We start from the raw sequence: 25484 nt of genomic DNA, 5'->3' as shown, positions 1-25484 counted from the left end.
GGTTTTTCCTTGGAAGGAAAAATATAAATGCCTTGTCTCCTTTTTCACCTTTAAATTCTTTTTTTTTTAACAAGTAAGTTTTTATTTTGAGGTTCTATCTTCTGTCACTTAAACAGAGAGGGAGAGATTTTTATTGTTTCATGCTAACATACAGTTAAAAGTTGTTTTTTTTCCCCCTCTGTTCCTATTATGCTTACTAAATACCATGTAATCTGTTGCATGTGAACAGAGCATTGATGAGAGAGTCTACATCAGTCTTGGGGGGAGGAAGCTGGATGTCTCCTGTCAGTAAGCATGCTCCCTCTCTTCATTAAGACCCCCTGTAAGCAATAAACTAACCCCCGTAAGCAATAAAGTAAACTGGAGGAAAAAAGAGAAAGGTGAAAAGACCTTGTTTAAAATAACCTCTTCCATATATTGTAACTATACACTGGATTAAAGTACCTAAGTCAAAAATTATCACTAAAAAGTGTAATTTTTCTTGCCTCTTGATAGCAGAGAGTCGAGTTTGCTTTTCAGTGAGTATATAGCTCAATTATGCCTCTATGTTAAAAAAAAAAAAGCTTTGCAACCAGAATGTTAATTAAAATTGACTGTATTACACAAACAACTCAGTATGCTTAATGAGCCTGAACATGCTTTTGATAGAACAAGCAGGATAAATGGTTATAATTAAGGACTTTTGACCAAGTATGACTTTGATCATGGGAATTCTTGTTCACTGGGATGAGAGTTACAGGCTGCCCAACAATGATGCCAGTGTGCCATGGACTGGAGCAGTAGACAGCGCCCCAGGGGAGCGGGCCAGTAGAGCTCTGGGTCTCAGGTTGTGACATCATGTTCTTATACAAGGTCGTGTCAGCCGCACACGGAGACAGTTGCACTTCGTCCTGTCCAGTCTAGTGCTTCTTATTTCATTTTCCTGCCTGATTTCCCAGGCTAGAAGCTCCAGTGCAGTGTTCCATAGATGAAGTCTTGGCACACGTATATTCTTGTTCATGATCTTGGAAGGAAAACATCTAGTCCCTCATCATTAAGTATGATGTTATCTGTGTGTTTCACATATGCCTTTTATCAGGAGAAAGAAAATCCCTTTCATCCTGGCCTGATGAGTGTTTCTACAATGAAAGGGTGTTGGACTTTGTCATATTGATCTATTGAGATAATCATTTGAGGCTTTTTTCCCCTTATTCTATGAATATAGTGTATCACATTAATTGATTTTCAGGTATTAAACCAGCCTTGCCTTTCTCAGACAAATCCTACTTGATCATGGTATACGTAATCCTTTTCATGTGTGTCTAGATTTGGTTTGCTAATATTTTGTCAGGGACTTTTGAATCTAAATTCATAAGAGATACTGGTCTCTAGTTTTGTTTTCTTGTGCAGTCCTCTTCTGGTATTGGTATCAGGGTGATAGTGGCTTCATAGAATCCCTTAGTAACTGTTCCCTCCCCTTTATCTTCTAGAGTTCTGGAAAAAGTAGTATAAATTCTTTTTTAAGAGTTTTGTAAAACTCAGCAAGGAAGCCATCTGGGCATGAGCTTTTCCTTGTGAGTAGTTTTTATTTTTGGTTTGTCTTTAAATTGCTAATTCAATTGCTCTTTTATAGATTTATTCAGATTTTCTGTTTCTTATGAAGTCATGTTTGGTAGTCTGTCCGTTATCATACTTTTAAGACTGTTCATTCCTGCTTTTCTGGGCACTTGTCATCCGTTTCAGCAGAACACAAATAGTTTGTGGTACTAGGGCCAGTCTTTTCCCTTAACAACCTCTTATCTTCCTTTAATGGATTTTTATGCTTGAGAAAAAAAGCAAACTAGATACATCCAGAAAAATGTATCACCAGATGCTCTTCACCATGTAATGTGAGAGTCAAATTTTAAGACACTTGTTTTTACAGGCTCTAATGTAGCTGTTTGACATGACTCCAGCATGCCCAGGATCTCTTTCAAACATGTTATGGTGGAATAATTATTCCTAAAAGCAGACACGGAAATGCATTTTAGAAAACAGGAGCCCATGGAACTTACTTTAGTACAAGAATCTTTTATTTAAATTCTGATTCATAAAATTAATTATGTGATTTGAAAGCAGATCAACCCATGATAATTTTTGTTAAATCTGTTAAGATTTTTGTAATTAAAGGCCAATGTAATCCCTAATCAGTTATTCATTCATAAGGAAATTGATCTATGGCATATCCTATGAAATATGTAGGTATTTTCTCCATAGTTCTAATAAAAACTGAACAGTTTGCTCTTTTTTCAAAGGAAGAGGGAAGAAAGTTGGAGAAGCAACTGATTCTAATCATTCGTAGATTTCAATCTGATCACTAATGCTATCATAGTACCTAGAGAAAAAAAAAAACTTTAGTTAATGGATTAGAGTTCTATAAGGAAAATAGAAATGGCCTCAGGAATTTCATCAAGGGAATTTAATACACTGAAGTGCTTACAGATGAGGGCAAAGCTAAGAAGTCAAACAGGGGATGGCAGAGAAGCCAAGAGGTGAGCAAGGCAGCAAACTGCCACCACCCTAGGTGTGAAGGACACGGGATGGATGTGGTGTCACCAGAAATGTAGGATCCGAGAGCCACGAGCAGCCAGGATGCGTCCCTGACGGGGCTGCGGACCCGCACAGACAGCAGTAGGTGCCGCCCATCCAGAGAAGGGCTGTTACATAGAGAAGAAGCAGAAAGACCCAGGCTTCCTCCTTCTCCCCTCCCAGTCTTTCCCCAACACTTCCCACTGGCCAAACCTTGTTAGAACCATTTGGAAAGAATCCAGAAAATGGAGTCTGTAGGAGATGGGATGGAAAAGTGTTTGAAAACAAACAGGAAATTATCAGCACATTTAGTGACAAATATTCCCAAATTTGTTGAGATACATCTGTGAACAGCAAGAAGAATAAATATAAATAACACCGCATGTGGTATATTATACTCAAATGGCTGAAGCCAAAGAGAAAAGAAAAAAAAAAACGTAAATGCAGTCCAAGGGAAAAAAGACATTGTGAATGCGAGGGATCAGTAATGGAAATGTTGACTGACTTCTCATCAGAACCACTGATACAGACATGTTCAATCCGAGATTAAGTATTCAATAAAAATATTCCTTTTTTAAAAATGAGATGAAAGCCATTTTTCAAATGAAAGAAAGCTAGCGGAATTCATCACCAGCAAACCTATGCTATAAGAAATGCTAATGGAAGTTCTTCAAGCTGAACTGAAATGATACCAGAGGCAAATTTGAATCTACAGGAGGGAATGAAGAGAAGAACGTGCTCTTAATACGTGAGCATATAAAAGGCCATATGTTTACATGGTATTAATTTTTCTAAAAGGCAACTAATCATTTAATGCAAAAGATAATAGCTACACTAAGTATTCTGATGCAGAGAAGAGTGGGATTGTATTGTTGTCAGTTCAGTTGAGTTCAATTGCTCAGTCATGTCTGACTCTTTGCAACCCCTTGGACTGTAGCACCCCAGGCTTCCCTGTCTGTCACCAACTCCCGGAGTTGCTCAAACTTATGCCCATCGAGTCGGTGATGCCATCCAACCATCTCGTCCTCTGCCGTCCCCTTCTCCTCCTGCCTTCAGTCTTGCCCAGCATCAGGGTCTTATCTAGTGGGTCAGTTCTTCACATCCAGTGGCCAAAGTATTGGAGCTTCAGCTTTAGCATCAGTCCTTCCAGTGAATATTCAAGGTTGATTTTCTTTAGGATCGACTGGTGTGATCTCCTTGCAGTCCAAGGGGCTCTCAAGAGTCTTCTCCAACACCATAGTTCAAAAGCATAAATTCTTCAGTCCTCAGCTTTCTTTCTCTGTTGTTCTCAGGACCTTATATATTTTTGAAGTGGTACAATATCAATGCTAAGTAACTTATGAAACATTAACCATGTATATTTTATATCTTGAGCAATCACTAAAAATACAAAGAGGTTATAGCTACCGAATCAATAGAAGACACTGAAAATCCTGTGAAAATATTATATTAATGAGAAACGGCAATAAGGGAGAAACAGAATTGAAAAGACATGAGACAGACAGAAAACAAATAGTAAAATGGTAAACTTGTAATGAAGACTAGCACCTAACGTCACGGACCTCACCATGCAGACAAAGCAGAAGGACAACAGACAAGATGGTCATCTGATAGGCTTATTATGAAATGTACAAGGACTAAACCCTCCAAATAAAAGCATGGTGAAGCCATATACTGTCTACAAGAGATGCTCTTTTAGCACAGAAGGAAGTTAGGTTGGAATTAAAAGGATGGAAAATAGAAATCGTATAAACAGTAAGTATAAGAAAGTTACCATCCATATATTGATATCAGACAAGGAGACATGGAGGCAAAAAGTATGGACAAAGATAAAGAGCAGCATTGAAACTTAACAAAAAGCTTCAACTTATCAGAAAACATAAAATCATTAAGTGGTATATACTTAAAACACAGCTATAGAATACTTGCAAAAAACCCTGAAAAACAGAGAGAATTAGACAAACCTATAACTAGATTAGATGTTTAATATTCCTTTTATATCCCTTGCTAGACGTAAGAGTTTTGAAAACCTGAGTAAGATTAACTTCCTATGAATTAGCATTCATAGAACACTAAATCCAACAGTAAAATACATGTTATTTTAAAGTGCACTTGGAACATTGACCAATACATGACATAAAATCATCTCCACAAATTTGAAAAGATTGAAATATGAAAGCTAGGAAAACTTATAGACATATCTCACCACACCAACATCAACTTAAAATTGAAAACATAGAATATCTAAAACAAATCCCAACTATTTTACTGTTTAACTATATAATTCTGAATAACCTAGTCAAATAAAAAATCACGAGACAATGTGTAGGTAGGGCTGAGTCCCTTCACTGTTCGCTGGAAACTATTACAGCAATGTTACTTGGATATACCTCAATACAAAAATACAAAATATACAGATGTGAGAGTTGGACCATAAAAAAGGCTGGGCACTGAATAATCGATGCTTTCAAACTGTGGTGCTGGAGAAGACTGTTGAGCTATTTCAAATCCTGAAAGATGATGCTGTGAAAGTGCTGCACTCAATATGCCAGCAAATTTGGAAAACTCAGCAGTGACCACAGGACTGGAAAAGGTCAGTTTTCATTCCAATCCCAAAGAAAGGCAATGCCAAAGAATGTTCAAGCTACTGCACAGTTGCACTCAATCTCACATGCTAGTAAAGTAATGCTCAAAATTCTCCAAGCCAGGCTTCAACAGTACATAACTGTAAACTTCCAGAAGTTCAAGCTGGTTTTAGAAAAGGCAGAGGAACCAGAGATCAAATTGCCAACATCTGTTGGATCATCGAAAAAGCAAGAGAGTTCCAGAAAAACATCTGTTTCTGCTTTATTAACTATGCCAAAGCCTTCGACTGTGTGGATCATCACAAACTGTGGAAAATTTGGAAAGAGATGGGAATACCAGACCACCTGACCTGCCTCCTGAGAAATCTGTATGCAGGTCAGGAAGCAACAGTTAGAACTGGACATGGAACAAAAGATTGGTTCCAAATTGGGAAAAGAGTATGTCAAGGCTGTATATTGTCACCCTGCTTATTTAACTTATATGCAGAGTACATCATGAGAAATGCTGGGCTGAAGGAAGCACAAGCTGGAGTCACGATTGCTGGGAAAAATATCAATAACCTCAGATATGCAGATGACATCACCCTTATGGCAGAAAGCGAAGAAGAACTAAAGAGCCTCTTGATGAAAGTGAAAGAGGAAAGTGAAAATGGTGACTTAAAGCTCAACATTCAGAAAACTAAGACCATGGCATCTGGTCCCATCACTTGATGGCAAATAAATAGGGAAACAGTGGAAACAGTGTCAGACTTTATTTTGGGGGGCTCCAAAATTACTGCAGATGGTGACTGCAGCCATGAAATTAAAAGATGCTTGCTCCTTGGAAGAAAAGCTATGACCAACCTAGACAGCATACTCAAAAGCAGAGGCATTATTTTGGTGTCAAATGTCCATCTAGTCAAGGCTATGGTTTTTCCCATAGTCATCTATGGATGTGAGAGTTGGACTATAAAGTAAGCTAAGCACCAAAGAATTGATGCTTTTGAATTGTGGTGTTAGAGAAGACTCTTGAGAGTCCCTTGGACTGCAAGGAGATCCAACCAGTCCATCCTAAGGGAAATCAGTCCTGAATATTCATTGGAAGTACTGATGTTGAAGCTGAAACTCCAATACTTTGTCCACCCGATGCAAAGAACTGACTCATTTGAAAAGACCCTGATGCTGGGAAAATTTGAAGGAAGGAGGAGAAGGGGATGACAGAGGATGAGATGGTTGGATGGCATCACCAACTCAATGGAGAAGAGTTTGAGTAAACTCCAGCAATCAGCGTTGGATGGGGAGGCCTGGCGTGCTGCAGTCCATGGGGTTGCAAAGAGTTGGACATGACTGAGTGACTGAACTGAACTAACTGAACTGGAGAAGACTCTTGAGAGGCCCTTGGACTGCAAGATCAAACCAGTAAATTCTAAAGAAAAGCAACCCTGAATATCGATTGGAAGGACTGATGCTGAAGCTGATGCTCCAGTATTTTGGCCACTTGATGTGAAGAGCCGACTCATTGGAAAAGACCATGATACTGGGAAAGATTAAAGGCAAAAGAAGAAGGGGGCCGCAGAAGATGAGATGGTTAGATAGCATCACAGACTCAAGGGACATGAATTTGAGCAAACTCCAGGAGATACTGACAGAGAGAGGAGCCTGGTATGCTGCAGTCTATAGAGTCCCAAAGAGTCAGACACGACTTAGTGACTGAACAACAATACTAAGTAAAATGTTTGTTTTTTTTAAGTCAATTTTTCAAATGAATGGAAAAAGAAGATGTGGTGTTTGTATATGTATCATGGAATATCGTTATTGTTCAGTCACTAAGTCATGCCCCACAGTTTTGCAACCCCATGAACTGTAGCCCACCAGGCTCCTGTGTCCATGGGATTTCCCAGGCAAGAACATTGGAGTGGATTGGCATTTATCTCTCCAACGGATCTTCCCAACCCAGGGATCAAACCCACATCCCCTGCCTTTCAGGTGAATTCTGCAACATGAATGAAATGAGAGAGTATCACGCTAAGTGAAGTAAGGCAGAAAGAGGAAGACAAATACCCAAAACGTGGCACAAATGAACCCATCTACAAAACAGAAAGCGACTCACAGGCCTAGGGGACAGACCTGTGGTTGCAGATGAGATGCATTAGGGAGAGGCGTGGCCTGGGGGCCTGGGACTGGTGCACGTGTGCATGCTAAGTCACTGCAGTCGTGTCTGACCCTTTGGGACCCTGTGAACTGTAGCCCACCAGGCCCTTCTCTCCATGGGATTGGAGTTGGTAGATGCAAGCTAGTACATTCAAATGGATTAATAACAAGCTCCTGCTGTGTAGCACAGGAAACTGTATTCAGTAGCCTGTGATACACCGAAATGGAAAAGAATGTGACACTGGTGATAAAGAACCCGCCTGCCAATGCAGGTGGCAAGCAGCACGGGTTCCATCCCTGGGCGGCAAGGTCCCTGGAGAAGGGAAGGACCGCCCACTCCAGCACTCTTGCCTGGAGAGTCCCATGGACAGAGGCGCCTGGCAGGCTACGGTCCACGGGGTCACAGAAAGTCAGACACGACTGAAGCAGCTGGGCACTCGCCTGTGGCACAGGGGGCTGCAGTCTATACCCTGTGATACTGAATAAGGTGAAAGAACATGAAAGCGTGTATATGTGTACAGCTTGGTCACTTTGCTGTACAGCAGAGATTGGCACAGTTTTGTAAATCAACTATATTTCAATTTTAAAAAGTGAAATAAATCCAAAAAGTCACAAGACAAATTAGCAAATGTTTTGTGTATTAAAATAAACTGTGTGGAATGTTGCTTAATAGTCATTTAGAGAGGAATTTGTAGCTTTAAAATGCTTATATTTGAAAGAAGAAAGAGTTGAAATCAGTTGTTTACCTTTCAATCTTAGGAAGCTGGAGAGAGATGAGCAAGTCCAATAAGTAGGAGGAAACATACACTAGGAAAAAATATTCAATAAAACGGAAAACAAACAACAGAAAAATAATAAAGACAAACGTCGATTCCTTAAAAAAAAAACAATTAAATGTCTAACCATTAGCAAGACCGATCAAGAAAGAAAAAAAGCGATAATCACAAACCACCCAAACTAGTGTTATAAGAAATCAAATGGTATTTACTACAGATTCTATGGATTTTAACAGGATAAATATGAAAAGTTATTAATTACTCAAGGCCAAAAAATTTACAACTTAGATAAAATGGGGAAATTCATTGACTGTACAACTTACCAAATTATTAACACATATTGAAAATTTAAATGGACATTTATGTTATGATGTCGTTCAGTCACTAAGTCATATCTGATTCTTTGCGACCACATGGACTACAGCACGCCAGGCTTGCCTGTCCTTGTATTAAATTTGTTTTTTACTCAAGTGATTTCTGTCTGAACTTTACCAAACATTTTAAGAAAATAAGATGGAGAGAACTGGTCAAGTATTAATAAATTTCATAATTGTGAACGGAGGGAAATGTCCTATTCTTGGAAAGAAAGTCAAAGATTGAGGCTATAAACCAAATGCCACTTCTGTACCACCTTTAAAAATCCAGCTAAAATTAAAAGAGAAAAGGTTGGAAATAAAGCATAGAAAATAGCTATTTTAGGAAACAGCTTACAGACAGAGGAAAGCCGTAGTAGTATGAATTTCTGGCAATCTAAATCCAAGTGAAAGACTTTAGCATGAAAACAGAAGCTTATATCACAGTACAGTCACCAAGAAAAGTTAACAATCATGAAACTTGATGCACTCCAGCATCTCTTTGAAATAAATAGACACTATTAAAATGTTCAGATGTATTGACAAACCCACAAACTTAGTTGGAAATGTTAATATATTCTAAAATTGAAAGATCAAATTGAGCCAATAAATCAGCCCACTGGGGATCTGACTTAACTCCTCAAGCTCTGACAATAGACTTACTGAAAGCACTTGCTTTGTTCCCAACTAAAAGGAAATGTAAATATGTGTCATAAGACATAATAGAAATGGAATGTATTTACCACATCCCAGAAGGAAAAGAAGTTGTCAAAGTAAAAATAATAGAGACCACAATCTCTGATCAAACCTAGTGACATTGGAGTAACAAGGATAGACCAGAAATAATTTCCCTTTATAGTTACTCTTGTATTAAAAGGAAAAGAAAATTGAAAGTATAGGCTTTTTAGAAAAGAATGGCAATGAGTAGCTGTGAATCAAAAGCTGTGGGATTTGGCTAAAACAGTAATTATAGGAATATTTATGTCTTTAAATGCATTTATTAGAAAATAGAAAAGATTAGCAGCAAATGACAGTCAAGAAAAAGAACAGTGAAAGTTCAAATAAAGGAGGAAAGGATTATTTTAAGTTAAATTAGAGACCAATAATAAAGGAAATGATCAGAAAGCATGGACCTTAATAATAAGACAAAAGTTCATTCTTTGAGAAGTTCAACAAACATGCAAAGCTTCAAAAATCTTATCTAGAGAGAATCAGAAAAATAACAAGAAGGACAAGAAGAAATTGCTTCACTTAGAACAACTTCAAAAACTGTAAGAGAATATTAAGGAGACATTTTGAATGTCTCACATTCAAAATTTAAATGAAAAGGATAATTTTCCAGGAAAGTTAAACCAGTAAACATGATTGAAACGTGACATGTTTACTCCAAGAAGCACAGCCTGGGTCAGGTATACAATTGTGTGGACTTTAATCCCAACCCATACCACTTGAGAGGATTGTTAACTTTTGGTTGGTTTCCCAGTTTCTCTGGGTGTCACTTTCTCTTGAGTAAAATGAGGTAAGAACAGTAGCCCTGCTGTCCAGGGTTACATATACATATAAAGCCTTTAGAACTGTGCTGGGCACATAGTATTCTATCATCATATTCTCATGTCATTCCAGCATCAGCTTCACCCTCCTGTCACCAGATGGTTTAGAGCTGAGACTTACCAGACCTTCAATTAGAGATTATTCATATTTGAACAGTTACAGACCTAAGAAAAAAGCATTTATTTTTCTGACATCAGCCTTATGCAGATGGCATCACCTTAACACCAGCAAGGAACCAGGGAGCACAGAGTCACAGGAAACCCATCAGAGCTCTCTTAGATGCATGAAAAGAACGGCCAGTGGAAGTTGAGCAGATGAGTTCTGGTGTCTCTTCGGTCACAGGGATAGCAAGAGCCTTCCTACGCTGCCCTCCGTCCACAGTGCTAACAGGACACCTGAGAGTCTGTGAATGGGAAATGCTGAAACTGTGGATTCTGAGCAGGGGTTAAGGAGCAACGTCTGAGAAAAAGGGTGTTTGGGATGGGGGAGGCGAGGAAGCTTACAGAGCTTACCTTTCTGAGACTGTGAGTTACTCAAAACACGGGTCTTACTCATGTTTGCTCCGTTCCAACCCAGCGTGGACCTGGCCATGAGACAAGTCAACAATCTAGGTGTATTTGGTATATCCACACCCTCCTAGCAGACACTTAGCGTTGCTCATAAAATGTGAACAAATGTCGTTATCAAGCTAGGTATTTGAAAGCGTCTAGGACATAACTCCGCACTCCATAAAAACATCCTTGGGTCAGCCTTGAGTGCACAGTGGTTTGAAGTCAAGGTTTTGTAGATCTTGCTTGATGTGTGCTCATCTCTCAAGATAGAATAACTATCTGAGTGCCAACTGAGTGGACACTTCCTATCCTGATGGCATGAGGGGGTTCCTGAGTTCGCTGATGGCTCGCTTCTTTCCCCCCTGCTGGGGACTCACAGCTGTGTACTCGCCGGGCATTTCGGCTTGTAGATTGCTCGTGTCTGAGTCTTCCTTTTGATGCATCGACATTCACTCTCAGTGTCCCTGCACTTCTCAGTCCCAAGTCTTCTGTCTTCAGTTTCTCTAGCCAACCTCACTGGCTCGAGCTTCCACAGTGATCTCAGGTACCACCAGACCTCTCTTCGGATGTTGCATTTAAATTTCAGCTTGGATTATTCGTTGCGGCTCGTCTTTTCTAATACTCCCAAACCCTTCTTCCTTTGGATTACATGATGTTTTAAGAGGCCTTGGGTTTTCATTATAGAAAGGACCTCTCAGAAATGCATACAATTCCTGCACACAGTTTTATCCTTTGCATGAAAGGACATTTTAAGACACCTTAAATTTCTGAATTGTTTAAAGGAACTCTGAGAAATGCATACAGTTCCCGTGACCACTTCTACTTGTAACCGGAGGGTGACAACCTGTACCTTAGTGGGCTCTTTACTCACCTGATCACAGGAAGCTTGTGTGTTCATTGGCTCATGCAAAAATGCAAAGGCCGTGGAGTGAGAACGGGGAATGAGGTTTCCGTGGACATCGACGAGGCTGCCTTGGAGGCAAAACTGCCAGGACATCGAGACAGGGAAGGGGGCACATGATGGCCATGGTCGGGTGTGGGCGTGAAGGTGCTGGTTGCAGAGGCAAGTCATGTAAAGAGGGTTTTTCTCTTACGAAGAAATGATGCGGGTAGGACAGTTTTAATGTCGTATCACAGCAAGTTGTTTAGACACAGCCATAGATACATTTTCCTATGGACGTATCTCTGGCTTGTTTTTAGCTCCATTTTCATTTCTCAAAGATATGAGTGAGGAATGAAGTCCTCATTTTAAAAATCCTAATTCAAGCCACAGGTATTCGTGATGGCTTTCCAGGAAAACCGAAGCTGTCCCCACACTAACATGTTCCTTTTTGTCTCCCGGTAGAACGTCCATTCTCGGGATTTCCTTTGGAGCGGCATTTCTCTCACTTGCCTTTATCCTTTTCGTCTGCTTTGCTGGACAGCTTTTGGTAGGTACTTCACATATGCAACTTCTTTGAAAATGTGCTCATTGAAAACTGATTGCTCGATCAAAATAGGGAGATTGCTGATTTACTGTTTCACAAGATACACAGCCCAGTAGAGAAGCCAGTATCCTTCATGTCAACAGCCCAGACTATGAACTGAGGAAGCCTGTAACAACCAAGACACTAACTCAAAGGTTACCTGAAATATTGGATAGCATGCTGTAAAATCACATTTGTGTTTATTTGTTTCTGTCAACATTTTGTACTATCCCTCTTAAGTTTTCAGAGTATTTATAGCAGCAAATACTAGTGTAATAGGAGGCTTTTAATGACCAGGAGAATTAAAGTGTAAACCAAGTGTGTCTTTGATAATGACTTCCACAAGGTATAAAATTTTGGAAAATATGAAAATAACAAATGTAAAAATATCTCTTATTAGTGTTTTAACTTAAAACCAATAATTGTCAGCGCTTATGGTTTAAATGCTAGTTCACGATATAAGAAGTAAACCTCACTGGACTCTTGAGTGTAAAGCAGTTGTTGCTGGGTGGCCCTGGATCGCTGAGAGCATCCTAAGAAAGCCGACAATGAGATAGAAGTCCCAAAAGATAGTAAAGGTTTCATTTTGTTCACTGGAAATGAGTTGAAACAGGACTGAACCAGAGGCCAAGCATGGGTGCATTCTGGTCTGATATATGGCATCATTTGGCCAAAAAAAGGATTAAGATTCCAAAGCGTGTCTCTGCCTCTGGACAGTAGATGCTGCACCCTTCTGCCCTGGACCTTTGCAGACTTTGGTGGGTTCTGTTTGCTATATCATAGTTTGAATGTTTCCAATTGGATTGGAAACTCTTCCAAAAGTAAGACTGTGGTTTCTGATTTCCTCAAATGCACACACGGCATCTCAAGTCACTTAAAAATCCCCTGAAGACCTCACAGGTTGTAGAGAAGACGGAGTAACTGTTGACCATGGGGATCTTTGTCAAGTTCTGAGATGCAAGGAATTCCTAACATACGAGGAAGTCTGACTATCTATGTGCAGATTTCCCTTGGATGGAGATGCACACACACTCCACCCTTTCTCTTCCTGACTCCCCGAAGACTCCTGCAGCCTGTGTTCTCCAGTTTTCAGAAGGGGGATGATCATCTGTGGTTCTGTTGGAAATCTAAACCCTTCTCTCATTAAAGCTGTGTATATCCTTGTGTCTGAGTAGACATACTTCCCGTTTTCTTGGAATCCAGTCTTGAGGGTGGCAGGAGAATAGTTAGGGTTTCAGACTGTCTTTTCTTTCCACTGAAAGTGAAAGTGTCAGTCACACAGTCATGTCTGACTCTTTGCAACCCCATGGACTGTAGCCTGCCCGGCTCCTCTGTGCATGGAATTCTCCAGGCAAGAATATTGGAGTGGGTTGCCATTGCCTTCTCCAGGGAATCTTCCCAACCCAGGGATCAATCTGGGTCTCCCATATTGCAGGCAGATTCCTTACCATCTGGTCCACTAAGTTGCTATAAAAAAGAAACACAGAGCAGGAAGGGAGAATCCCTGGGGCAACTTTCCTGCCTTGGTGAGAAAGTTCAGTAACATCTCCCCTCTCAGCCCGGCTATAATCTGACCACAGTGTTGAACTTTCATGGCTTGGGGTCCTTCCTGTAAGAGCCTCAGGGTGATCAAAATTCAACATTCCTGGCTTCTGGTTCCTCCTAGAAACCGGAGCCTTCCCTGGGGGCGTCCCAAGATTCTAATGCCCACACACCAGATGCTACAAAGTTCTTTTTAACTCTGCGTTGTCCCAAAGAGAAAAGTTCAAGGCTGCAAATGAACCGATGTTTACCTCCTCCCGGGGGGAAGCCTGTGCTTTGCCAAAGTGGTCAGGAAGACCAAGCTTAGAGACATCTGGTCCCTCTCAACTTGAATGGATAGGATCCGTGCCCGAGTCTCCCCCTGCTGGCCACTTGTGATCCTTAGTCCACGTGTAACCCTGGTAAAATTAAAGAAGGAATTCTTCTGGTTCCTCTGGGAGGTCCTTTTCACTCTTTAAAATAGTCTGTAAGGATTTTTTTTTTAACACACAACATCAAACATGGTATTGCACAAAGGCTTTAAATGTGCTTTCTATTCGATCCTCCAAATGCAATCAAAAACTACACGTCACCGTTGAGATTCTTGTTGTCTTTTCCAAACCAGGATTTACTCACACGAAATTTGGAGAACAACCATCTTTAAAGTTTCTTGGGACGATTGGAGATCGTCCCGAGGGACGGCTTCCCCCAGGGAAGGCTCTGATTTCTAGGAGGAACCAGAAGCCAGGAATGTTGAACTTTGATCACCCTGAGGCTCTTACAGGAAGGACCCCAAGCCATGAAAGTACCTAACAGGATACTGACAGATTTTCAACAAACAGCAACTACTATTATTTTCCATCACTGCATCTTTTAGAGTGCCTATTCATGGGGTCAGAGAAGGCAATGGCACCCCACTCCAGTACTCTTGCCTAGAAAATCCCATGGGCGGAGGAGCCTGGTGGGCTGCAGTCCATGGGGTTGCAAAGAGTCGGACATGACTGAGAGACTTCACTTTCACTTTTCACTTTCATGCATTGGAGAAGGAAATGCCAACCCACTCCAGTGTTCTTGCCTGGAGAATCCCAGGGACGGGGGAGCCTGGTGGGCTGCCGTCTATGGGGTCGCACAGAGTCGGACACGACTGAAGCGACTTAGCAGCAGCAGCAGCAGCATTCATGGGGTCGCAAAGAGTCTGACACGACTGAGCGACTGAACTAAACTGAACTGATTCTTAGAGCACTTTAGACAAACCTGTATTTTAGGCAACAGAAACCAGCATTAACTTTTTAAAATTAATATGAGTGTTTAGAACAAAGATCAAAATGATAAATGCTTGCTTCTTTTTTTTAAATTACCATTCTTACACATGACATTTAATGTAATACTTAGTGTCCCTCTACAAAGAATAAATTTAAATTGAAGAAGTAAAAAGCCTACGTATATAACAAATATTCCACAGTGGTCATGGAGAAGTATGAGATTTTATTGTGATTTGTCCTTTTTTATGGATTAAATACTGGGTTTATGAAAGACTACTGAATATCCCATGCTCATGTTCTACTGACTTATGTTAACCTTCTGAAAATTTAATGCCAAAGGCAGTATCAGTGCTAATATTGATATTAAATTCTCTCTATGAAAAGTGAAATCAAAATACTTCTGTAAAGGAGGTGGAGAAAAGGTAAGCCTGGCAGATATTTTTTTTCCTCCAAAAGTTTTACCTTTATTATCATCTTTTGCACAAAAAGTGCAGCACAAGTAAGTAAAGTTGATAGGTCATTGACCAGCTGGGTTTAATAAAAAGGTGAAGTGAAAGTGAAGTCACGCAGTCATGTCCGACTCTTTGCAATCCCATGGACTGTAGCCTACCAGGCTTCTCAGTTCCTGGGATTTTCCAGATAAGAGTACTGGAGTAGGTTGCCATTTCCTTCTCCAGGGGATCTTCCTGACCCAGGGGTCAAACCCAGATCTCCCGCATTGTAGGCAGATACTTTACCCTCTGAGCCACCAGGGAAGCCCCTAATCAAAATGGGTAAAAAATAAAGAGTGATAAATCAAACGCAGTTTTTTTCCTATTGATTAAAAAAAAAAAGTGGTATTAGTTCAGTGACTCATTCAGAGAAAAACGTCAGGGAATCTGTTCCTGATTGTTGTGAGAAGCCACGCCTTTCCATCCACTCTGGTTACTGCCAGTCCACCCCATCCCCAGGCTCTTCCAGAAGCGATCAACCCCCCCACACACACATTGCCCACGTCTCAGTTCTTGCCCATGGAGGTGGGTTCTGCACCTGCTCACCTTCCTGGAAACTTTCTCGGGAACCTCACCAGCCCCTGTGATGGGCCCTTCTTGAAGCACCATGGGACACCGGGTCTGTGCCATGTTGTTTAGCACTCAATAAGTGACATCCCTTTGATCCCCTTTTTAAAAAGTTTCTGCTGAGTGTGTCTGCGGTTTCTGCTGGTATGTAACAGGATCCTTAAGACCAGGGTTGTTTCCTTCACTTGCTTTCTATCTCCCAGTGAATCTAGCAGAATGCTGGACATGTAGATATGTTTATAATAAGTGCATGCTAAGTAAACATTTGGGCTTCCCAGGTGGCGCTAGTAGTAAATCGCCCACCTGCCCATGCAGGAGACATAGCAGACTCAGGTTCGATCCCTGAGTCAGGAAAATCTCCTGGAGGAGGGCACGGCAACCCACTCTAGTATTCTTGCCTGGAGAATCTCATGGACAGTGGAGTGGTCCATAGGGTCGCAAAGCATCGGATATGACTGAAGGGATTTGGCGCGCACACACACAAGTCAGCATTATTGGATGTCCGTCATTTCCATGAGGTTCTTTTTCCCTTCTTCTGCTCTTGGGATCCAAGTAACACCTCCTCTGTCTCACCACCCGGCTCCCGTGTTCATCCTCAGGCAGTTATGTTCCCTGTGAGCCCTGATCGTTCTCCTTCCTCTAGATGCCCGGGGTGGGGATGGGCTTGGTGTGCATAAGAATGTATGGAGTCCACAGCCCTCATCCTGCTGCACTGAAATTCCTTCTGACCTGTGCCATGATTCCTTGACTCTGAAGTGCCTCGGGCTGGCTCTTCCATTGGAAACAATTTTGTGACCTTCACCAGCTAATTCTGAAGAAAATTAGCAAAAGGAAAACTAGCCTTTTCCACCTAGTGCCTGCTTGTTGGGCTTCCTATTTGTATTCTTTTCAGTTCAGTTCAGTTCAGTCGCTCAGTCGTGTCTGACTCTTTGCGACCCCATGAACCGCAGCACGCCAGGCCTCCCTGTCCATCACCAACTCCCGGAGTTCACTCAGACTCACGTCCATCGAGTCCGTGATGCCATCCAGCCATCTCATCCTCTGTCGTCCCCTTCTCCTCCTGCCCCCAGTCGCTCCCAGCATGAGAGTCTTTTCCATTGAGTCAACTCTTCACATGAGGTGGCCAAAGTATTGGAGTTTCAGCGTTAGCATCATTCCTTCCAAAGAAATCCCAGGGCTGATCTCCTTCAGAATGGACTGGTTGGATCTCCTTGCAGTCCAAGGGATTCTCAAGAGTCTTCTCCAACACCACAGTCCAAAAGCATCAATTCTTCGGCGCTCAGCCTTCTTCACAGTCCAACTCTCACATCCATACATGACCACAGGAAAAACCATAGCCTTGACTAGACAGACCTTAGTCGGCAAAGTAATGTCTGCTTTTGAATATGCTGTCTAGGTTGGTCATAACTTTTCTTCCAAGGAGTAAGCGTCTTTTAATTTCATGGCTGCAGTCACCATCTGCAGTGATTTTGGAGCCCAAAAAAATAAAGTCTGACACTGTTTCCACTGTTTCCCCATCTATTTCCCATGAAGTGATAGGACCAGACGCCATGATCTTCGTTTTCTGAATGTTGAGCTTTAAGCCAACTTTTTCACTCTCTTCTTTCACTTTGATCAAGAGGCTTTTTAGTTCCTCTTCACTTTCTACCATAAGGGTGGTGTCATCTGCATATCTGAGGTTATTGATATTTCTCCCGGCAATCTTGATTCCAGCTTGTGTTTCCTCCAGTCCAGTGTTTCTCATGATGTACTCTGCATATAAGTATTCTTTTAGGCGAAAAAAAAAATCTTCAATGAGCTCATCTCAGCCTTGTTTTGTTCACTGACTGTTCCAGACACTTGAAACACAAAGTATTTAATGAGTCGCAAAGAGTCGGACACGACTGAACTACTTCACTTTCACTTTTCACTTTCATGCATTGGAGAAGGAAATGGCACCCCACTCCAGTGTTCTTGCCTGGAGAATCCCAGGGACGGGGGAGCCTGGTGGGCTGCCGTCTGTGGGGTCGCACGCACAACTGAAGTGACTTGGCAGCGGCAGCAGCTTGAAGGAATGTTGGGTTGCAAATGCAACCACCTGGCCCCACTGCTGAGAGAAGCCCCACCCCATCCTCACCCAGACTTGACCTCTCCCAAGCTCCCAGTTCTGAATCCAGCTCGCAGTTGCCGCATCCCTACTCCCAGTTCTGACAGGCTCCTGGCCTGCCAGCATCCTGGGCCAGCATCCTGTGTGCTTACTTGTCAGGTCTCCTTCAGCGCCTCTGCATCAGTTCTCCTGTGAGGTCCTTGGTTTTCTACAGCAAATGCTGGTTAGCATTTCAGAGTCGTAATCTTGAGATCTGAAAGGGAACTGAGAGATAACCTTGTCCAGGTCTGCACTTGGGGGATGAGGGACCCAGGGCCCGAGATGAGGTTCATTTCCATGAGTTTCCATTTCTACTTATTTAAAAGAAAAGTTTCCCTGCATGAAAAATACTGCAGGAGTCATAAGTAGATCCCTTGAGGAAGCAGATGGAGACTTTGGGTCATGGTCAGGAATATGAGGACCACAAGATCTGCAGAAGTTCCCTGTTCTTGGATAAGAACCTTCAGAACCAATGTAGACTGCTTATGACAGGCGAGATCCGTGAATAGTTCTACATCTGACCTCATTGCAGTTTACAAATGATAAATGTTGTATTATATTAAAAGTGAAGACTTAACTCTGCTAGGCAGTTTATGTAAACTGGCTCATTTATCCACACAAGAGTCCTTGGAGGGAAGGCTCATTCTACAGTTAATGAAAGAGAAGGTCCAGAGGTTTCATAACTTGCCCTGAAGTGTTACTATACAACAAGTAGGTTTTGGAGCCTTTGGGAAGAAGCCTTAGAATCCTTGTACTAAATTGGAGGCGAGTTCCAGAGGATGCTGGACTGTGTGTGGAGAGACACTGGCAAGTGCTGAAGAGGAATGTCCACCGTCCTGGTTGTGGACCATCGTGGTACTGAAGCAGCCTCGTAGTGATTGCTAAGCATCAGTGGCTCAAAGGCAAAAAAAGTCAGGCAAGATAACATCACACAGAACCTAATTCACAGTGGCCTCTTGTCTAGTTTTCCAGTATATTCAGCTGTTGACCTAGTTTATGTAAAACTGGATTTTGGACAAGGTATAACTCCATCTTAAAATACATTCAGTAAGACAGAGAAAAAATTTCATTATTTCATTTATAAGTCAATTTAGACTCAAAATATTCTAAGTAAGAAAGTTTATAGTAATACTTGCAAAATATTTTCACATATATGAAAGCCCTTCAAAGTGTTTTCATTACGTATTATTTTATTTGATAATCAAAACAATCCATTTTATCTGAGTAGAAACTAAGATGCAGAATAAGATTCAAGTTTACATTTCCATAACAATCAGCAATAAAAAATAATAATAGCTGTCATCACCATGGTAGTAATAAAAATAAGTGCATTTTTATTGCCAAGTTTAACTTTTCTAAACTACCTGAAGTAGACTGAAACCTCTGCAAGAAACACAAGAGATGTAACCATAAATAACAAAGACGCCTCCCACAAAAGCCTTCTTGATGAAATGTCTTTTAGAAGAACTATGCCAGATTCAGCAAATGAAAATGTTAGAAAATGTCAGGAGAAATTTTTCTCTCCGTGTGGCTTTCTTGCCACTTTGTATGGCAGAGATAACACAGTATCAGCCCACCAACCTTGTTCCCAGCAGAGATGAAAGCACAAATATAGAGACAGTCCTGGGGACAGAAAATAGGCCACATGCCAGCTGATAGAAAAGCCTCCTACCCACAGGAGTGTTTTTCCCTTGAAGTCTGTTTTCTCCGATATCAATATAAGCCTGCCAGCTTTCTCTTGGTTAGTATTTTCCCCATCTTCTTGTTCGGCTTTTCCTTGCTATATAGGTGTGTCTCTTGTAAACAACATCTAAGAGTATGTTATGTTCTCTGATCCAAGAGTCTTTTTCTTTTAGCTGGCAAGCATAATACATTTATGTGTATTACAATTATTGCTAGTCGTCTTTTGCTTTTTTTAATCCACCATATATGTTTTTGCTTCTGTTTATGTTTCCTCTTCTCCTGTCATCTCCTGGACAAATGGAGCTTATTGAGTCTCCTCTATTCCGTCTAGTGACTGGGCAGTTACACAGCCTCGTCTTTTCTTTCAGGGATCAACATAAAATGTGTGACATGCATATTTCTCACCGGGTCCATTATTGTCTCCATCTTCTTGTTGAAAAATGCAGGCACCATGCTCTAACCCTTTTCCGTTGTCCCTCCAACGTTGTCTAGATTTTTCTGTGTTATTCATTGTTATCGGCACTCTGGTTTAATGGTCTCTTTGTTCACGTTCTTCTGAATGTCATGCCTTCCTCCGGGTGCAGCGTTCATATTTCATAGGATTATTCCTCTTGTAATCTTCTCCGTGAGAGCCTATATATAATATACCCCAATCAGCTTTTATATTAAAAAAAAAAAGGAAAACAGCCTCTTTGACCAATCCTTTACGATAATGTTGCTAACATTTTGAAAACATGAGTCCATATTTTCTTGGATTTGAATGTGCTGAGGAGAAATCTAGTCTGATTGTGATCCTTGATGAGATGTTCTTTCTCTGTTTTTGTAGAACTCGCTCTGTGTCCTGGGCAACAGATTCTTTGTATTGAGGAAGAGATTTGCTTGTCTTTCACCTTGACGTGACTCAGTGCCTCATCTCGACTATAGAGTTCATATTCTGTTCCAGGTCCATGACGGCATTGTCCCATATTTCCCTGTATTTCGCCTTTTTCTCAGTCTTTCTGTTCTATTTTTTCTCGAACTTTCATTCCAAGTATGTTCAGTCTTCTTATTGAACCTTCTGTGCCTTAACTGCATACATTTTATCTCTGTATTTCTGCGCTATTTTATGGGTTGTCTCCTTAGAGCTATCTTACCCTCTTCAGCATAACTATTGAGTATTTAATCTCCATATCTACATGTTTGTTGCTAAAGAGTCTGTGGAACTCATTTATAAAGTAAACCTGTTACTTTCTCTTAACTGCTTATCATTATGAACTCTAATCCATGGATTTTTTAAATTTAATCTTATTTTATAGACTACTTCAGATTGATTTGTGAATCTTATGATACTCATTCTATTATCTGTTATTTCTGTTGATTCTTCCTTGTACGGTCCATTGTATTCTGCAGCTCGTGGTGCAAGCGTGCATGCTTATTCGTGTCTGACTCTTAGCAACCCCATGGACTGTAGCCAGCCAGACTCCTCCATCCATGGAATTTTCCAGGCAAGCGTACTGGAGTGGGTTCCCATTTCCTTCTCCAGGGGATCTTCCCATCCTGGGAATCGAACCCGTGTCTCTTTCACCTCCTACACTGGCAGGCAGGTTCTTTACCACTGTGCCACTTGGGAAGCCCCTTATGTAGCTCGTAGTTTTTGTTCGCTGTGAGATCGTGTTCAGTAGGGACTGCCCCCTTCCCAACTGGTATGTGCGTTGCATCCTGCAATGTGATGTGTCATCATCATAAGCAGCGTTGTTCTTGCTGCAGCCACAGCCCCAAGACCTTTCTCTGGTTTTTGGTCTGATCAGTAACCACTCACCTTGAGATTCTCATTATGAAGCAGATAAATATGATTTCAAAACCAACACCCATATTTAGAGTCTGAGTTTGCATTGGAAGTTTATTTATACTTTCTTGGTCTAGAGTATGGACTTTCTAGACTTCTCTACTTGGAGAGAATAGCCTTCTGAGGCTTCTGGTTTTATTCAGCAGTCTTGGTCCCAGCTGCCCACCTGTTGCAGACCCAAGACAACATCTTTTCCCTGTGGGCATCAAAAGCCCAGCCCAGTGATGTTCAGTTCCAGGATACTCTGGGGCCAGTCCCACAGTCTGCATCCTTCTATCAGTAGCCTCCTTCTTTGTTTTACACCCCTAGGAATTCCTCTCTGCATCCACTGTTAAGACAGTGAGCTTTCTCAGCGAGCATCTGTTGAGTTCTATTCGCTGAATCCTGGGCTGCCTCTAGGAATACAAGGATTGTGATGGGAATTCGCTGGCGGTCCAGTGATTAGGACTCAATGCTTTCGCTGCTAAGGACCTGGGTTTGATCCCTGGTAAGGGAACCAAAATCCCACAAGTTGTGCAGTGTGGCAAACACACACACACACACACACACACACACACACACAAGTTGTGAGGTGGCTCCACCAGGTCTCCAAGAGGCCAGAGGCAAGCATTTAGGCAAAGAGAATACGATGAAGGCGATGGCACCCACTCCAGTGCTCTTGCCTGGGAAATCCCATGAATGGAGAAGCCTGGTAGATTACAGTCCCTGGGGTCTTGAAGAGTCGACACAACTGAGCAACTTCACTTCACTAACACGATATAGATGGTGCTGTGAGAGCCACCCAGTGGATAAATAACAGAGGAATATGGCTCAGCCGAGCCGTGTGAGAGAAACAGGATGATTTTGTAAAATATTTGTTGTTGTTCAGTCACTAAGTCGCGTTCAACTCTGACCCCATGGCCTGCAGCGTACCAGGCTCCTCTGTCTGCCAGTATCTGCCAGAGTTTGCTCAAACTCATGTCCACTGAGTCGGTGATGCCATCCAACCATCTCATCCTCTGGCATCCGCCTTCTCTTTTTGCCTTCAGTCTTTCCCAGCCTCAGGGTCTATATGATTGATTGAAATAAAAGCCTGTGGGAAGTCCAAGCACATTAAATAATAAAGTAGACACATCAGTCTCTGTGACAGCAAATGCATGGAGTAATTATTGCTGCATGACAGTGAGAGTGCTTGCCCAATTAAAATGCCACGGTAGGTGTTCCTTGAGACAAATACACAAAAGCGCATGTTTACATGACCAGCTTCACCATAGTTTTCACACAAGAGGATTTCTATTTTTCTAATGATAAATGTTTGTTACCGAACCACTGTGATACATTTAAAACTTTCTGAAATGTCTCTCACTTTGTTACATTTCAGTTTATATAAGCGGCGACTTCTTTGCGGGTACCTCGTTTTATTTTTAAAAGGAACAAACTAATGAGACTGCAAACCCAATCTGCTTTAATAATTATCAAACCGAATGGTGAGGAATTCTAGGACTGCAGAGACTACCTGCTGTTTCCAATGCAGACGTTTCAAAAAACAAAAAAGGAAGACAGGAAGGAAGGAACAGGAAATATTTTTGGCAGAGATATTTTTTTTCTTCGTTTTTAATCCAAAACACCGTGTATGAACATGTTATTTTTACATGGAGAATCTTCTGCCTGTACTGGGGTGAAGACATTAGCATTCATTCCAGACTCTTTCTAGCAACCCACACTGCTCACCGTCCCCGGCACCAACTCCATGGTTTTCACGTACGTTTATATTCTTCCCCCTTCTGCCTCTCCCACTACACTTAGCACCAATTCCATATTGATCAGTGGATGGATGTGGCATTAACAGCCAAGAGCATTTCTAGAAGATGCTCAGTGAGCTTGCTCTAGGTAATAAGAGACAATCATATGATACAGTGAGCCTCACCGATGATCCCTAGACAGAGAAGAAACAGATTTGGCAGAAACGATGCTGGTGATTAAACCAAAGATCAAATAGAATGATTACCCTGAGCTGATAGCAGGCTTGCTCTCATCTTCATATGAAGAGGATGTTCTAAATAAATGCCACAATATTCTTTGAGGTGGTATCATTTATAATGTCTCACTGTGTGTGTGTGTGTGTGTGTGCGCGTGTGTGCGCGCGCGCTCAGTCATGTCCCACTGTTTGCTATCCCATGGACTGTGGCCCTCCAGGCTCCTCTGTCCATGGGATTCTGCAGGCAAGAATACTGGAGTGGGTTGCCATTTCCTATACCAGGGGATCTTCCCGACCCAGGAATCGAACCTGCATCTCTTTCATCTCCTTCACCTCCAAGATTGGCAGGTGGATTTTCTTCTGCGGTTCTACCTGGGAGGCCTGTAATGTCTTGTTATATATTAGTTGCTCAGTCGTGTCCGACTCTTTGCAACCCTGTGGCCTATAGCCTGACAGGCTCCTCTGTCCATGGAATTCCCCAGGCAAGAATACTGGAGTGGATTTTCGATTCCTCCTCCAGGGTATCTTCCCAACCCAGGGATCGAACCCAGGTCTTCTGCATTGCAGGCAGAATCTTTAACATCTGAGCACCAGGGAAGCCCAATGTCTCATTGCTGCTGCTGCTGCTAAGTCACTTCAGTCGTGTCTGACTCTGCAAGATCCTGTAGATGGCAGCCCACCAGGCTCCCCCGTCCCTGGGATTCTCCAGGCAAGAACACTGGAGTGGGTTGCCATTTCCTTCTCCAATGCATGAAAGTGAAAAGTGAAAGTGAAGTCACTCAGTTGTATCCAACTCTTAGCGACCCCATGGACTGTGTAGCCCACCAGGCTCCTCCATCCATGGGATTTTCCAGGCAAGAGTGCTGGAGTGGGGTGCCATTGCCTTCTCCGAATGTCTCATTAGGATGGTGTAAATTTTGATAAACTATTTATCCATCAGGGAGTTTATTTGAATACTTAACCCAAAACAGAATAAACTAAACTAAATTATCAGGTTAGGACATACACTGTAATTTTTATTCAGAGCAACAAATGAAATCAGTGTTCCCGTTCTCCTCAGTCAGATCCTCTCTGCTGTAAGTTTTTAGTCTTTTTCTCCTTTCCCCGTCGTTGGTTTCTTCTCCTGTTTCTGTCTTCCTCTTCCTCCTCTTCTCCCCGCGCTGTCTTTATCGTTCAGGATCTGTATCCCCAGCACCACTGTCTGGATCCTTGCCCTTGGCACCAGCAGTGTTACCAGTTTTCATGTTTCAGAACAGTTGTATTTACTTTGCCTCGATTTGATGAAGAGATGAAAAGATAGGGGCGGCTGCCTGCCTCTGTGGCCTGGAAAACAATGAGTATATGGCATAATAGGTTAAAGAATGATTGCGTATGAGGGCTTGGAGGCACACAGGAAGACTAAACAGAGACGGAAATGAACCCGCTTCATTCTGAATCTGGTGCCTGGGGCCCAGTGCGCACCAAACCCGTGCATCTTTAGTGAGCAGCTTTAAGGAGATCGCTCTTTGCAGGACTGAATAGGACCATGGCAGATTTCCGGGACAGTCTGCCATGTATTCAGTAGGCAAACGGAGGCAGTAGTTTCTAGGGCCACCACTGTGTCATTTTGCCCAGTGTGTCACAGGAGCAGAAAAACGTGTGGGTCTGCCCACATCTGCTTCAGCACATGCCTCGTCTATGAGCGGAACATGACATAGTCCCATTAGCTGGCATATTTGGCAATACCATCACCATGCATTGCTCTAAAAATTCAAACAGCAATTTTTAAAATTTTACAATTTCAACAATATGTTTGTGTAATAACTAGATATTTTACCTAATTGACTGCAACACGGAATCTGAGCTAGAGTTAAACCCTCTCTTAAATCAGCGGTTTTGTGTTTTCTGCTCTTAAGATTTTTATTATCATATCTATTGACAGTTTCTGTGTACAGACACAAAAGCATCCGTTTTAATAATTTTCTTTTAAATAGAAACCCTAATCTTAGTCAATTAGGATGCAAACACATAAATATTGTCTTCATTTTCCAGGATCCAGCCAAATGCATCATCTTCTATTTTAATATGAGCTGGATGACTATGATATTCTTTTGA

The 25484-nt window shown here is 41.8% G+C and overlaps 1 protein-coding gene across 1 annotated transcript in view; it reads left to right on the top strand.

Moving 5' to 3' along the window:
- Window positions 1-25484, top strand: part of ADCY2 (adenylate cyclase 2) — a 463502-nt gene that overhangs the window by 363741 nt on the left and 74277 nt on the right. The window contains exon 15 of the mRNA XM_069556147.1: window positions 11839-11923. Within this exon, the coding sequence (XP_069412248.1) occupies window positions 11839-11923 (85 nt within the window). The remainder of the gene's footprint in view (window positions 1-11838; window positions 11924-25484) is intronic.

Source organism: Ovis canadensis, chromosome 16 (genome assembly GCF_042477335.2).
Source record: "Ovis canadensis isolate MfBH-ARS-UI-01 breed Bighorn chromosome 16, ARS-UI_OviCan_v2, whole genome shotgun sequence".
Lineage (NCBI taxonomy): Eukaryota > Metazoa > Chordata > Mammalia > Artiodactyla > Bovidae > Ovis > Ovis canadensis.
The sequence above is the reverse complement of the archived record's forward strand: the minus strand, read 5'-3'. Positions and strand labels throughout refer to the sequence as shown.